Below are 17,475 nucleotides of genomic sequence, written 5' to 3' on the forward strand. Positions count from 1 at the left end.
ACAGAATTGACTTCTAAATATTTATTATCTTCCCTATTAATTTGAATGTATAAAAGGAAATTTAATTTTATTAAATTAAAATTGAGGAGCTTGAGAAAAATAGATAAATAATTAAGTTTTTGAGGTTATATATATAATAAAGATATTGATGATGATTCTAAGTGCTACGGTTACATGTACAGACATTGCTTTGAACGTGTGTAGGCGCGTGGACGATGCCCGGACATGATACTTTCTTTGTCATTTTGGGAACATGAAATATAATAGGGGACAATTTTTGTAGCGAAAAGTGCCCCTTAGTTGGCTTCTACGTTTCTTCCGGCCTTCCACATACAAATATTGTATACATCCTATTCTTGACTACCTTGATTTGTATACACTTAATACTATATTATATCAAGAACAGAGAGAGAGTGTGTGTTTTGTCAATTTTTAAAGGTCGTAATATAATATGATTCCTCTCTTTAAAGAGAGGTCATCAAGTGTTAGGGTTTTGCTGCTGCTACTGCAACATTAGGTCCCTATCAAGACCTTCTTCCAAGAATTCATCAATGCTGACTTCTCAGTTATCAAGGTACCTCTAATTTCATCTTCCACATTTGTAATAAAGCAGCTAGCTCAGTGTTTGTATATTGCTTCCCCCCCCCCCTCCTTTACATATGAGTGAAAAAGTAATGATCTTGCAGTTTTATATAGGGATCTTTCAAGAATGCAAGATGATGAACTATAAAGATTATTTGATAACTCTATAGATTAGATTCTGAGTGTGCCCACTGAAGCTGTTCTATGTCAGAGTTTAAAAAACAAAAAAGATGGGTTTTTGAGCATGCCCATGTCAAGATTTCTTGGATTGAATATCAGTTTAAGCAGAAAGATGGAATCTTTACATACCCTCCTCCTCTTTCTTCTTCAATTGAATCTCCTTATAGTGGTGGTGCTAGTACTACTACTCATTTGAAATCCTCTTCTTCTGGTAGTAAAATTAGCCCTTCTGTCCTTATAATCATTGTTGTTTTAGCTGTTCTTTTTTTCATTTCTGGACTACTCCACTTGCTTGTTCGATTTCTCACGAAACAACCATCTTCTACGGCTTCTCAGTCGGGTAGATACCCGGAGATTTCCAGCTCTGATGCTCTTCAGAGGCAGCTACAGCAATTGTTTCATCTACATGACTCTGGTTTGGACCAAGCTTTTATTGATGCTTTGCCTGTTTTCGTGTACAAGGAAATTAAGGGTCTTAAACAACCGTTTGATTGTGCTGTTTGTTTGTGTGAATTTAGTGAGAATGATAAGTTAAGGTTGCTTCCCACTTGCAGTCATGCTTTTCACCTTGGCTGTATAGATACATGGCTACTATCAAACTCGTCATGTCCTCTTTGTAGAGGCGCTCTATTTTGTCCTGGCTTTCCAATAGAAAACCCGATGTTTGATTTTGATGATCCAAGAGAAGAGGAGTTTCATGGTATTCGAGAAAATGAGGCATCTTCCAATCAGAAAAATATTGTAATGGACGAAAGTTTCATTGATAAGGGGCTTTTACCTGTCAGGCTTGGTAAATTTAGGAAGTTGAATCATGGGGGTGACGAGGCAGGAGAGGAGACTAGTAGCAGTAATTTGGATGCAAGAAGGTGCTACTCAATGGGTTCGTATCAATATGTGGTTGATGATATTACTTTTGAGGTGGCTCTGAACAACGAGAGGGATGGTCGTTTGTTGGTGCTTCACAGTGAGAAATTTTCGGTTGATGGTGACGACGAAGGAAAGAAGATCAGTATAGGGACTAAGATCGATAGCTACTCTACTTCGAAGATCTGGCTCTGGTCTAAGAAAGGAAAGTTTGCGAGTTCTTCAGAAAATCAAGTGAATTATTCTTTATCTTCTGATGCAGACCTTCCTTGGATTGATAGAACTTAAGGTAACTGAATACTGTATAGATTTTTTTTTCCTTCTTTTGATCGATTATTGAACTTTTCGAGCTTTAAAGCTTCATTCTATTGGCACTACTGGTTCTAGCAGAAATTTTGTGAGGGCCTATCGAAAGTTCATTGAATCTCAGAGTACATGCCTCATATGGGTGCTTTTGATTAATTTAGCCCTATTCTATTTAACTAGAAATTTCATCCATTAAAGTCTTCTTGTTTGCCTTGTGGGAAAAAATCCATTTGAAGAATCTGTAAATGAATTATTGGCTGCTCTTACTTATATTATACTACCCTTAATGATGGCCCCTAGAATTATGTTTGGACAAATTTTAGCTTTTTCTGTTTTAAGGGGTTGCACCGAACACAATAGCAATTCTAAGAAAGCAGCAGCGGCTTGAAATTAACTGGAACACAGATGTTGTTACAAAGCAAAATCCAGCAGTTCAAGAAATGTGGGATATGCCTCATCCTGTGCAAGCACAATAAGAAATCAATGTGCGTCCACGTTTACGTCTTTTAGAGCCTAAATGAATTCATAGTTTAGAGAGTAATCTGAACGAAGAACTCTGCTGCGGCACTTTTGTTCTTGATATAACCATAAACTTCCTGTTAGTCCTGGCATAGTCTGAGTTACCCAAAGTTCTCATCTTCTAATTATCGAGGAGATTAAAAATACAAGTGTTCTTTATATGTGAACATTTACTTTTAAGTATTGTAATGCTGGTAAAACGAAATTTTGTGCTTGTTAGCATTTTATCGCCGGACACCCTCCTTTGCCCTTCAGTGTTAAACAGGCACTGTTGAACACTGGATTTCGTAACTTTAGGGCCTCATCCAGGGCTACCCATATCCTAATGGATGAGGTTGGCCCCTCAGGCCATAAGGGTTCTTGCCTGTTATGTAGTAAATCTTAACTTTACCTCTGAGTCATGGACATAGACATGACTCATGAGATTGGCAGCTAGAAATTTTTTATTTTCCCTCGAGTACCCATATCGGAGACTTGGCACATGGACGTGAAATGAGCATCGACAATTAAAACTGCATTTTGGCCCAAGAACATGCAATTTTTTCAAATTTCATCGGGTCCAATGCTTGAACATGTATCAATGCTGGCTGATTTCGGCTTAGCCGGAGTAACATAGAACTAAGCCTAGGTGTTTATATTTGATACATCATGTTATCCAAAATAAAAGTAATCTTGAAGGGTAATTAATTAAGAAAAAAGAATAATTTAACTCGATCACTAGTTTACTGCCCTTTATGAGACTGCATCCTCTTGACATTTTACCTTTCCCAGATGTTGTGCGACTGATATGTTCATTCTTCGACAATTCTATATAGCATGCTATTCTCTTTCTCATTTTATCTGTACTTTACAGTCTTTGCTGCTTCTTTAAAGACTTTAACTACTGATGTATTTAACTGCAGGGAGTGATTTAAATTAGATTTTATTAATGTGCTTGCCAATATTACTTTCTAGTCCTACTCTGCTACTGCATAGAAACTTGAATTGTGTAGTGAGTATTAATGCTTTCTGTATCTTTCTCCTTACCATCTATCCTTCCCCGTAGCTGAATTAGCTGCAATGCTGCATGGGTGGCCTGTGTAGTCGTGCAGTTGCATAATTGCATATTTCATCACCAGAACTATACTTTTCACGAAATAATTGTTTTGTCTCTTTGATTTGGTCATCTAGTCCCTTTCACGTGTGTCACCTTTGTGACATATTATAAGTTTCGGATCCCTGTGTTACAAAGAATGATTTTTATCACATGGTCCCAAGTTTCAATCAAACTCTTGCCAAAATTGCATTATAATTTGTTACTACAATTTATCATTGCCAAAATGTTTTTTTGTTCACATTTTTAGGGTACCACAACCTTTACTCTTTCGATCCTCCGCTGTATCCGTTCCATGATAACAGGCTTTGAGTTGTGTTATGATATTACTAAATACCAGAATGCAGAGAATCTATTACAGTTTACATCTCACATTCCGTGTGATAACTACCTAGGTGATTGAAAATTCTGAGTCCATGTTGAACCTATGTACAAAAGTGAAGTATCACGCTTACAAGTAGATATAGAAATTGCAATAAGCACGAGGATGACTAACAAGTTTGAAATAATACAAGTTTCCTTTGTTTGTTTGTAATACTGATAAGTTATTTTACTATGGAACCAACTGTTCAAAATTGGCACTCCAAAGGCTGCAACAGATTCACGCATGTGTTTCAACCACTCCAATATGTAAATTTATCAACAAATGTATGCAATTTTCCTGAATCCTTGCGTGTTTAGACTGTGCAGCATCTTGAATGCAAATTTCAAGTCCTTCATAATGATTAAGATAGCTATACTAGCTAGTCAATATAAGCAAACTCAACAAGTTTTACCAACAACTTTGGTTTCCTAGCCTACTACTATAAAGTACACCAGCTTCATCATGTTTACCACACCTTATAATCTTGTCTCCCTTCTCTTCGTAGAATCGATAGTTTTTACTCCATTTCTCGCAAAGCATAGTCAAATTCTCAGTGAACTTGTCGATCATCATTTTTACTTGTCGATCATCATTTTTGTGATATGGCATGTTGTAAACAACGAAAGCAGCAGCAATTCCTAAATATGACTATAGTTGTGTTCTTGAGCTTCACCTTGCTATGCAGCTGCATGCAAGCTCGACGTCTGCCGGTTGATGGTAGCACTTACGTTGGAAAGAATGTCGATGTTAATGGTAAGAAGTTCGAGGAGAAGATGATAGCGATATGGGGCAGCATAAAGCATTCTGGGCCAAGTCCTGGTGTTGGACATTCGTACGTTGATAGCACCATGCCGCTCAAAACAAAACCATGATTAGTGATAATTGTTCAGTAGTCAGTACACACTGCAAATCGGCTCTGCTACCAAATTATTTCGTTTTTTTTTCCCTCTATTTTTATTTTTTACAAGCCAAGTCAATACAATACTACACATAGTGCAATTTATTCTTTCCTTTTTCCTTTAATTTTTAACATGAGCAATTTATTCACTTAAGTATGTTTTTATATGTGACATCGTATTTGTAGCATTATGAATTCATATGTTCCAAAGGGCTCGACTTGCCACGGAATACAAATAATCTGCATACGAACAAAGATTTGGGATATTAAACACGTTTCAAATAATTTACCAGACAACCAGTACTCTCCAATCCCCATGCGTACAAACTGAATTTTCAACTGCTTGCCGTAAAATGTACAGTAAAATCGAAAGCGGTTAATATCATCCATCGACAATCAATTTTAATTGTGATTAAATGTACAGTAAAATTGAACAAAATTGAAGAGTTTGTTGTAAGAGATAACGGGACCTGCGGGGTTGTTGTCCTCTGAGGTTATAAAAATACGACGTCTTTAGTATATACATCTGTTTGATGAGTTTATAACAATTCACAAACACCTCTCTAACCTCACGTCTCTCTCTCCCACAAAATCCAAAATCTTACTCCCTTAAAATCCAAATTCACCATCATGTCTTAATTTAGTCCAATCCTAAAATTAGGATTTTCTGCATTAAATCAAATGAGAATGATGAATATAGTCGGTGTATATATGAGTCTGAGGAAAAAGAGCAGTTATCGGATTATGAAGATTATGAAGATGAATCACACGACTCTATTTAGGAACCAGATTCTACCACGGATGAACGCTGTCATGTTGATACATCAGTGCCTCGAATTGGTATGGAATTTCCTACTAGTGAAGTAGCTTACGAGTTTTATAAGATTTTTGCTTTGAAACAAGGATTTGCTACACGAAAATATTAATCTACTAAATCTAAAGATGGTACGGTTATAAAGAGATATTTTGTGTGTAACAAAGAGGGCTTTAAAAGGCCTGATAAACGAGAGTTGGGGAGGGAAGTAAAACGAAAAAGAGAAACAAGAGAATTTTGTAAGGCTCATCTTAATATTCATCAAACTAATGGAGGAACTTGGTACATTAACAGTTTTTATAACACACATACACATCCAATGATTGATTCTCCAAAAAAGAATGTGCATTTACGTTCACATCATAAATTATGTCACGAAGAACAAACCAAGGTGACCATAGAAGAATATCATAGATGTGGAATTGGGCCGGCTAAAATTTCTCGTTTGCTGAATGGATCTGGCCAGCCATCAAATAAAATTACTCCACAACAAGTTAGTAATCATCTGAGAATTAGCCGAAAAAGTAACATTGGGAGAGAGTGCACTGCAGTATAAAAAAAATTGGAGAGACACGCACAAGATTCTCAATTTTATTATGCAATAGAAATTGATGAGAATCAAGTTTGTAGAAGCATTTTCTGGGCAGATGGAAGAGCGAGGAATTCATATATGTTATTTTGCGATGTTGTGTTTGACTTGACGTACATAACTAATAGCTTTTCAATGCCATTTGCACCATTTACCGGTGTAAATCATCATATGCAATCCACTTTGTTTGGTTGTGTCCTTTTGGCGGATGAGCGTGAAGAGACTTTTATTTGGTTATTTGAAAATTGGTTGAAATGTATGTGGAACAAACCTCCGGGTGCAATTATTACAGATCAAGACCCAGCTATGCGTAATGCAATTAAAAAGGTTTTTCCGCATACGCATCATGGATTTTGTTAGTGGCATCTTGGACTACACGAGGATGAACATATTCGTTCACTTCGATCTTCGTATAATCCAGAATTTGATGAAGTCTACTCTAAATGGTCAAAAAAGTAGAAGCATCGAAGAATCGAAAATATGTTGGACTATGATGAAAGACAAATACCAACACCATTTTGAAGAGCCTCTGATAGAGAAACAAAAAAGCGAAAAGAAATCCTGGAGATGGTTAGAGACTATGCATGCGCAAAGGCATCATTGGGTGCGAGCTTATTTAGGGAAAACCTTTTTTGTAGGTACCTCTATATTTCTGTATCTTTAGGGAAAACCTTTACTGCTCATACTGCTACTTTTATTTGTTAACTATGAATCAAACAATATTTATAACTATTGCAGGTATGAAATCCAGTCAAAGAAGCGAAAGTATGAATGCCTTCTTTGACATATTTGTTCATAGTACTACTCCATTGTCCGAATTTATTGATCAATATGACGCAGCTATTGATGATCGTCGCAATAAGGAAGAGAAATAAGATTTTATTTGTATGACAACTAAACCAAACTTTGCAGAGATATATCCGGTTGAAGCTCATGCAGGACAAGTATATACCAGATCGGTCTTCAAAAAATTTATGGAAGAATTTAGACTATTATATCATTATCGGCATAAGAAAGTTAAAGGAGATGGAGAGAATTTAACTTATGAAGTGACCTTTGACTATAAAAATAAACTTGTATCCCACATGGTTGATGTTAATACATCATATTTCAATTTTGTGTGTATTTGTGCAAAGTTTGAAAATGCAGGGTTGTTGTGCAAGCACGTGTTATATCTCATGAAACAAAAATTCTTCATGAAAACAATACCCGAGAAGTATATCTTTCGAAGATGGACACTAAGTGCCAGATACAATACTTCTGAAGTTAAGCAGATACTAGAGGATCAAAGTGAATCAGGTGAAAAAGAACTCAGTGTTGTAGAAGTTTGGAAGTTTCGCACTCTTGTTAATCAAGTGTATGAAAGGGTTATAAATGATCGAAGGCTCGTCATTGTTGCTACTACTGGGTTACATGATATTGTTAAACATCTTGATATTATGAATGCAGAGGAACTGAGTAAGAAAATGCAACCAAGTGCACAAATTGATTCATCCATACTAAAACCAGGCCAGTCTTGCAATATGTCTCAAATAAGTGTAAGAGACCCCAGAAATGAAAACGAAAGGAAGGCCAAAAGTAGCAACCAGGATACAATTTGGAAAAGAGATTGCTCAGAGTCAGACTCAATCGAAACCACGTACGTGCAGGACATGTGGTGGAACAGGGCATAATGCAAGAAAATGTTCTAAGAAGTGAATTTATTTGGCTTGTTATTATTACGGTAGCAATTTTTTTTTGATACTTTATTACTCTTATTTAGACTGAATTGTAGAGTGACTTGAGTTGAATATTTTCCACTAGAATTAAAATGAATTTTGAATATTCAGATTATTTATTCGCATTCTATAAATTTTAGGTTATTTGGTGTGCTCATTGAATTCTCCACAAAATTTCTATTTTGGAATAACTATTTTTTTGTGATTATTTGTAAAGCATACTGGTTTTGGTGGATGACAATTGGTAATCAGCTTTTCCATTATCAAATGCTTATTTCTTGGTACGTGGCCTCTCTGATCACTGTCCCGCTACGGTTACTTTGGGCAGGACTTGGGACTGTATTCGGAAGCCATTCCAGTTTTAAATTACCTAATTGAGCATCTTAAATTCTTAACTGAGGTGCAGAAAGCTTGGGATTCAAAAGTACATGGTTCTGCGTGGTTTATTTTAACTACAAAGTTGAAGAAAGTTAAAAAGGCTATGGTTGAGTTAAACTTTGACAACTGGAAACGTGCACATTGCAGTGCAGGAGGCTCGTCTTAACTTGTATAACTATCACAATAATAGGGAGGAACAATTCTTAAAATAGAAATCTCGTGTTAATTGGTTGAAGAATGGTGACGGAAACAATAAATATTTATTTAACAGCTGCAAAAATTGATGAAAGTTAAATAAAATTCTAGTCTTAGAAGATGCAAATGGGGTCGAAGTTACTTCACTGAAATCTTCATTGCTACTTGGTCTATTATTGGTGTTGATGTGGTTAATGGTGTCATGAGCCTCGTTAACAGCTTGGAGCTTCCTCGTATTGTTAATACCACAGATGAATACCCTGAAAAAGTAGTTCTATCATTACATACTAAACGACGTCGTATTTTTATAACCTCAGGGGACAACCCTGAGGTTGTCCTCAGACCCCATTTTCTCTTGTTGTAATATACTAGTAATAATAGTGACTATAAAAGAGCTACTAAATTCAAGAGCAAGAGAAGAGGGAAATATGAGCATAGAAAGTAAACTCGGTACAAGTTTTTTCATACTGCAAAGCCATCTATCTATAGGCAAGGTGAAGAATAAGAGCATTAAATGCATTTTCATAATTTCTACTCCTAAGACTAGGTTATTATTTTACCATTGACTTATAAATCACAATCAATAATAACATTCCCCTTTGATTGTCATTTAACATGGATCATAGATTACCTCGTTAAATTCTTGTCAAAATAAAACTTAATGGGATAAAAACTTTGACGAAGAAAAAAGAGTACAATCTCCCCTTGGAAAAACAAATCATTCTCCGAAGTTTTGTTGTAACAAATCCTTGAGTCGACGCATTCCAATGTTATGTCGTAATTTCCCAGATGTTGAATTCGGTAATGATTTCGTGAATAAATCAGCAAGGTTGTCATATGACCGAGTTTGTTGTATATCAATTTCACCATTCTTTTGAAGCTCATGAGTGTAGAAGAATTTTGGTGAAATGTGCTTCGTCCTATCTCCTTTGATATATCCTTCATTGAGTTGATCAATACATGCAGTGTTATCCTCAAACATAATGGTAGGACTTCTAGTGATGTCTGGTAATCCGCATGATTCCCGAATATTCTTGATGATAGATCGCAACCAAACACATTCTCTACTGGCTTCATGAATTGCAATGAGTTCTGACTGATTTGTTGAGGTTGTCACTGTAGTTTGCTTCATGGATTTCCAGGAAATGGCTGTACCGCAATATGTAAATACATATCCAGTTTGTGATTTACCAAAATGAGTATCTGACAAATATCCAGCGTCTACATATCCAATCAACTGAGATGTCGAGTTTTTCGGGAAGAATAATTCAAAGTCTGTTGTTCCAAAAAGATAACGAAATATATGTTTGATCTCATTCCAATGTCTGTCCATCGGAGCAGAGCTAAATCTAGCCAATAAATTCACAACAAATGCAATATCTAGCCTTGTATTATTTGCAAGATACATAAGTGCACCAATTGCACCTAGATATGGGATTTCAGGACCAAGAACCTCTTCATCATCTTCTCGTGGTCGAAATGGATCTTTATCAGGATCTAAAGATCTAACCACCATTGGAGTAGTCAATGGATGAGATTTATCCATGTAAAATCTGTTCAAAACCTTTTCTGTATATGTGGATTGGTGGAGGAAAATTCATGTTGACAAGTGCTCGACTTGTATCCCAAGACAATATTTTGTCCTTCCAAGATCTTTCATTCCAAACTCTGTCTTTAGGTATATGACAGCATCATTAACCCCCGTAGCTGTTCCTACAAGATTTAAATCATACACATATACAACAATAATCACAAAACCAGATTATGATTTTTTGATAAAAACACATGGAAAAATTTGGTTACTAATATACCCATTCTTTTGTAAATAATGACTTAGCTAGTTATACCACATACGCCCAGATTATTTCAGTCCATACAAGGATCGTTGAAGTTTAATGGAGTATATATGACGAGGTTTCTTGAACTCATCCATTTTTAATCCTTCTGGGATTTTCAAAAAAAAATTCACTATCAAGTGAACCATACAGGTATGCAGTAACGACGTCCATAAGACGTGTTTCCAATTTTTCTTTAGATGTCATACCTAATATAAAACGAAAAGTAATTCCATCCATCACTGGCGAGTATGTCTCTTGATAATCAATTCCAGGCCTTTGAGAAAACCTCTGTGCTACAAGTCGGGCTTTATATCTCATAATTTCATACTGTTCATTTCGTTTTCTTATGAATACCCATTTATTCCCAATAGGGTTCACACCGATTGGTGTTTGGACAACGGGTCCAAATACTTCTCTTTTACGCAATGAATTTAATTCTGTTTGAATTGCGTCTTTCCATTTTGTCCAGTCTTTTCTTCGACGGCATTCATCCATATTTTGTGGTTCAGATTTTGAATTTATGTCTACATCCAATGCTGTGGAATACTTAAATACATCATTGATTATAGCTTTACTTCGATCCCATAATTTCATATCATGCACATAATTTATTGAAATTTCATGATTGTTTAATCCCGTATCTTCAGGGACTGGAATCTCTTCTAGAGATAATACCATTTCAGGGGTATTTGCTTCTTCTGGAGCATGTGCCACTTCAGGGGCAATTTTCTTTATTTTTCTTTTTCGTGGTGCAACATCTTTTGCACCAACCGGTCTACCATACTTCAAGCGTGGCTTTGATTGTGTAACCAATTCTTTTGTATCTGATTTTTGAATTGGTATATCTATTCTAGCTGGAGTATTTACTGCAAGTATATGAGATTTTGTTATATTTCTAGAATCGTTAAATGCGCCAGGCATTTGGTTTGCGATATTTTGCATATGAATAATTCTTTTAACTTCAAGTTCGCATTGACCGGTGTGTGGATCTAGAAAATATAATCATGATGCATTCCATGTTATGTCCGGATTAACTTCATTTGAATGTTTATCTCCCCCTAAAGGAGGAAACATAGACTCGTCAAAATGACAATATGCATATCTTGCGGTAAATAAGTCTCCGGTTAGAGGCTCCAGATATCTAATTATAGATGTGGAATCAAAACCAACGTAGATACCTACTCTTTTTTGAGCTCCCATCTTCGATCTTTGTGGTGGAGCAATCGGTACATATACAACACTTCCGAAAATTTTGAAGTGAGAAATATTAGGAACTTGACCAAGTACCAGCTGTAGCGGAGAATGTTGGTTGTAGGAAGTTGGTCTAATCCTAATAATATTAGCAGCATGAAGTATTGCGTGACCCCAAATAGATGTAGGTAATTTTGCTTTCAACATCAGCGGTCTTGCAATATGTTGGAGTCTTTTGATAAAGGACTCGGCTAACCCATTTTGTGTATGTACATGAGGAACTGGGTGTTCAACTGAGATTCCTACAGACATACAATAGTCGACAAAAGTTGCAGATGTGAATTCGCCGGCATTATCTAAACGAATTGACTTAATGCAATGATTTGGGAATTGAGCTTGTAATTTGATTATTTGGGCAAGTAATTTTGCGAAAATATCATTACGAGTTGAGAGAAGATAAACATGAGACCATCTGGTTGAGGCATCTATTAATACCATGAAGTACCTAGATGAGCCAGATGATGGGTGTATAGGTCCACATATGTCGCCTTGGATCCTTTCTATAAAAGTTGGGCTTTCAATCTGAACTTTAGTAGGGGACGGTCGAGTAATCAATTTTCCTAAAGAAGATGTTGAACATGGAAGGTCATTGTTTGAAAAAACTTTAAAATCTTTAAGAGGATGACCAGTAGAATTCCCTATAATACGACGCATCATAGAGACACCAGGATGACCTAATCTTTCATGTCAAAGTGTAAAAGATTTTGGATCTATGAGTTTAGAAGAAATGACATTGTGTGACTCAATAATTCTAATTTTCATCATATATAATCTTGAGGAAAGTGAGTGAAACTTTTCTAAGATTTTCTGATTTCTAGGATTAACGAAAGTAATAAGAAGATGTTCTCTATCAACGTCAGAGGTAGTTTCGATGTGAAAATTATTGAGTCGGATATCTTTAAAACTAAGAAGATTTCTAGTAAACTTACTAGTATATAATACATTTGAAATGTGTATGTGGGTACCATTAGGTATGGCGAAACTAGCTTTTCCAAAACCTTCGATTATATTAGATACGCCGGAAATCGTTCCGAATTGAGCTTCGGTTTTGGTTATTTGGGTAAAATATTTTTAGTTCTGTAGAATCGTATGAGTTGTACCACAATCAGCAATGCCTATATCTTCAGAATCCATTCTGTATATAATTAAAAAACATAATTTATTTGATAAGAACATAACACACTACATAGTTCAAACAAAATAAGCACACAATACACACTACTATAATAATTATATGAAACTAATCTTCAGCCTCCCATATGGGAGTTTCGTTAGGTTCATTCGGACCATTAATGCTTATTCCTCCAGTTGTGATTGTCGGGAAATCATCTATGTTAATGTTGGCGAAATTTGTTTCTACCATTTTCTCTTTTGATTTTTGAAAAGATTGGTATAGCTTAACAAGATGATCTGGGGCATGACAATTATGTTAGAAAATTAGGATTTTAGAGCTTAATTTAATTATGCTCTTGATGTTAATCCTAAAATCTAATGATTGGAAATTGTTCAATGATATTTGAACTTAAATTTTCATGTATGGTTTTAAGAATTTTCTTAATGAAATCCATATGAAATGAGAGTTGAAAGTAGCTTGGAAAAGCTTGGAAAATTTTGAGAATGTTTGTCCCACATTGAAATAAATAAAGGAGGTTGTGTGCTTTATATGGTATTACCCACATAAGTAGTATACAACTACTAAGGTGTGTGATGGTCCATTGTGTTGTTGTGTGCTTCACGCGCGCACACACACACGCGCGCCGCCGCCCCGCCACGCACCGGACCGGGTCGGGTCGAAGGGCGATTTGGGCAAATGTCTCGGCGTCTCGCGTACGCGAGGCGACCTGGGCGAGGATATTTTATTTATTTGAGAATTAATTTTAATTCAAATTTATTTATCAGTGATTGGATTATTATAAATTGTTGGGCTGGGTTTGATACTGAAAGTCACTTTGTTAGTGGGCTTAGTCTAAATACCTTGAACCTGGACAAATAATAATCTGATCTGTAACTGATGAATAAAATCAGAACTTAAGTTCTGATATGATATCTCAGAACTTAACTTAAGTTCTGATATCAGATCAGAAATTAACTTAAGTTCTGATATCAGATCAAAAATTAACTTAAGTTTTGATAATAATATGGGCTTTAATGGGTGTTAATGTGAAAAGCTGTTACAAGTAATTTAAATTCAAAATCTGATTAGTTTTGATTTTTTATTAATGAAGCAGTTTAATTCAGACATTAAGTGTGTGGACAGTTTCATTTTCTCCTTTCCTATAAATAGAGGTTAAAGTGAATGTATCAGAGACACTACATTCTCTTCTCTTCTCTTCAACCTCTCTGCATTTCTCTCCCAAAAGTCCTGAAGTGTTGATATTTTCCGGCGACTGAGGTGCTGGTCGAAGTGGAGCTTTTGTTGCTGCTGTTAACATAAACTCCGAGCTGTTTTATCCTGGTGGAGATATTGTGCGCATCCCAAACGCAGCAGGTAGGGGCAATATTCTCTTCAAGAGCAGCCAGGACTTCGAGCAAGGCCTGGTGACTCAGCTGTGATCATTTTCTTGGCATTTTGTATCTGTGAACCTTTATTACAGTCACTGTTAAAAGCCATGGTTTCGGGTACATCTTTCTTTCTCTCTTCGTTATTTCAGTTACTGATTTTGTTTACCTGCATGCTTTGTTTTGTTAACTGTGGTCTTGGCCTAAACTTGCTAAATTCTTTATACACTTGCTTCTATGTTGCTATATTTGTTAGTGAGATTTACAACATTCTTGAAGAGAATATTAGTTATATAGAATTTAGCATAATGGTTAACGAAAGTGAGGTTATCATTGGTGGTGGTAGCAGTTCGGGTGCAACTGCTGGGGCCATTGATTGGACCACCTATAGTTTCCCACAGGCTGTTGAACTAACCGGTTTACCGGAGAAATTCAACGGTGGCATTGGCTTTTCTCGCTGGCAGAAAAGGATGAAGTTGTGGCTGACTATAAAGGGTCTGTAGCCGGTTGTGGAATATGAGAAACCAGTAGTGGATCAAGAGAAGGCTGACACAGTTAAGGCTTTTGCGAAGTGGGCTGAGAAGGATGGAGTGGCTAGGGCGGCCATTCTGGCGGCACTAACAAATACTTTGTTTGATGTCTATTCTTCAGATGCCTGCTCTGCAAAACTCTTATGGGAGAAGCTGGACCAGACACATAATACTGACTCACAAGGTCTAGAAAAGTATTCTGTGGCAAGGTTCCTCGAGTTCAAGCTGGTGGACAATAAGTCCATGACTGAGCAGGTGCATGAGTTCGAGATGATAGTGCATGCTTTGAAGGAGTCTGGAATGAATCTCCCGGAGAAGTTTAAGGTGATGAGTGTGATTGAAAAACTCCCGAAGTCTTGGGAAGAGTTCTCTCTCTCCCTGAAAAGACAGAAAGGAGAGATCACCTGGACCAACCTTATGCTGGACATCTCGATGCAAGAACAACACAAGTCCAAACAGGGACATGTGATGCCAACTAAACACGGTACCTCAAAGGTAAACATAGCAACTGTAGGATAAAAGAGGAAGGCTTTTGCTAAGAAAGCTAATAGTAATAAACCTAAGTGTGACAAGGACAAGGCCAAGAAACCCAAGGCAAACAAACCATGCTGGTCTTGTGGGCAGGTTGGGCACTGGAGTAAGGACTGCCCTACGAAGAAAGCGAAGAAAACTGAGGTAGCGCAAGCAAATGTTGTGCTTGGAACCGCAAGTGGGCCTGTAGTGAACATGGTTGTTGGTAAGGCTACGGCTTCTGAAACTAACGTTGACCGGTATGTATCCTACAATCCTGTAATATTTTCTACCTATCTGTCAAATGAATGGTTGATAGATACTGGAGCTAATGTACATATTTGTGCTGATATTAGTTTATTTGTATCTTATCAACAGAGTCATAGCCTGACTGTGAAGATGGGGAATGCTAGTGTTGCTCAAGTACATGGAGTTGGAAACGTGGATCTGAAGTTCCCTTCAGGACGTATTCTATCTCTGACGAGAGTGCATCATGTTCCCAACATGCGTAGAAATATAATAAGTGGAAGCTGTTTAGTTTCTAGTGGTTTTGAAATTTCGTTCAAGTGTAATAAAGTAGTTCTTATTCACACTGGTACATTCTTTGGCAAGGGTTACTTGTCAAATGGTTTATTTGTTATTAATGCGGATCCCGTTTTGGGAAATTTGAATAATAATGTTATTCCTACTGTTAACTGTATTGAATCCTCAAATATATGGCATGCTAGACTAGGTCATTTAAACTTTGGTGTTCTTAAGAACATGATGAACTTAGAGTTGATTTCAAAATATACCATAGAAAAGAATTCTAAATGTCAAGTATGTGTGTCTGCTAAACAGATAAGGAAACCTTTTCATAACGTTGTTAGGGATTCAGATTTGTTAGATTTAGTACACACTGATATTTGTGAATTTGGTGGTGTGTTGACCAAGGACCAGTTTAGATACTTCATTACTTTTATAGATGATAGTAGTAGATACTGTTATGTTTATTTACTTAGACATAAGGATGAAGAACTTAGTAAATTCATTATATATAAAACTGAAGTAGAAAAACAAACTAGTAAGCTACTTAAAAGATTGAGATCTGATAGAGGTGGTGAGTATACGAGTAATGCTTTTAATGAATTTTGTGCAAACAATGGTATAGTTCATGAAGTTACTCCACCATACACACCTGAGTCTAATGGGGTTGCTGAGCGAAAGAACAGAACATTTAAAGATATGATTAATAGTATGCTTATTAACTCTGGGTTGCCTAAATACATGTGGGGAGAGGCTCTAAATACGGCTTGCCATATTTTGAATAGAGTCCCTCTGAAACACATGGATAAAACACCCTTAGAGTTATGGAAAGGCAGGATGACTAGTCTTAAGTATCTTCGTGTGTAGGGGTGCCTTGCTAAGGTGCTTGTTCCTGAACACAAGAGAAAGAAACTAGGTCCAAAGACTGTTGACTGTATCTTTCTGGGCTATCTTGAAACCACTACAGCTATGAGATTTTTAGTGTTAAAATCTGACATAGATGGTATAGTGGTAAATACGATAGTTGAATTTCGAGATGCGACATTCTTTGAGGATGTTTACCCTATGAAAACTGGAATACCTGAAACGACTTCTGAGGAAGATCCTACTCACACATCAAGTTCTATTCCTGATCATGTGGAAAAGATGACAAATGTGAGGGCGGAACCTAGTAGTAGCTCTAGTCCTAAGGAACTAGAGGAACCAAGGAGAAGTAAGCGTGTAAAGGTAGTCAAGGATTTTGGAGGTGATTTCATCACTTACAATATCGAGGACGAACCTTCAACTTTCCGGCAAGCTATGGATTCTTCTGAGTCAAGGCACTGGAAGGGCGCTGTCAAGAGTGAAATTGACTCTATTATTTCTAATGGAACATGGGAGTTGGTTGATCTCCCTCCTGGGTGTTTTACTATTGGGTGCAAATGGGTCTTTAAAAGGAAGTTGAACCCTGACGTCTCAATAGATAAGTACAAAGCTAGATTGGTAGCTAAGGGTTTTAAGCAAAAGGAAGGAATTGATTATTTTGATACATACTCTCCGGTTGCAAGAATGGTAACAATCCGAATGCTTATAGCATTGGCTTCAGTCCATGGTCTTATCATCCATCAGATGGATGTAAAGACGGCTTTTCTTCATGGTGAACTTGAAGAAGAGATTTATATGGATCAGCCTAATGGATTTGTTGCATCAGGCAATGAAAGGAAAGTATGTAAGTTGATCAAGTCCATCTATGGCTTGAAACAAGCTCCCAGAGATTGGCATAAAAAGTTTGATGAAACTATATTGCCTTTCAGTTATAAGATTAATGAAAGTGATAAGTGTG

General features: G+C 36.6%; 1 protein-coding gene across 2 annotated transcripts; it reads left to right on the forward strand.

Moving 5' to 3' along the window:
- The first annotated feature begins 273 nt into the window (after window positions 1-273).
- On the forward strand, window positions 274-2,535 carry LOC141712063 (RING-H2 finger protein ATL46-like). Of its 2 annotated transcripts, none has more exons than XM_074514845.1 (2): window positions 274-574; window positions 697-2,535. In XM_074514845.1, the coding sequence occupies exon 2, from the start codon at window positions 787-789 to the stop codon at window positions 1,912-1,914; it is 1,128 nt and encodes a 375-aa protein (XP_074370946.1). In that variant the 5' UTR covers window positions 274-574; window positions 697-786; the 3' UTR covers window positions 1,915-2,535. The 2 variants fall into 2 exon arrangements, with proteins under 2 accessions (XP_074370946.1, XP_074370945.1); XM_074514844.1 differs by having other exon boundaries at window positions 687-2,534.
- The last annotated feature ends 14,940 nt before the right edge of the window (window positions 2,536-17,475 follow it).

This window comes from Apium graveolens, chromosome 3, assembly GCF_009905375.1.
Source record: "Apium graveolens cultivar Ventura chromosome 3, ASM990537v1, whole genome shotgun sequence".
Classification (NCBI taxonomy): Eukaryota; Viridiplantae; Streptophyta; class Magnoliopsida; order Apiales; family Apiaceae; genus Apium; species Apium graveolens.

Coding starts and splice junctions, on each gene's coding strand:
- LOC141712063 (XM_074514845.1), top strand. CDS start 787: ATGTCAGAGTTTAAAAAACAAAAAAGATGGGTTTTTGAGCATGCCCAT.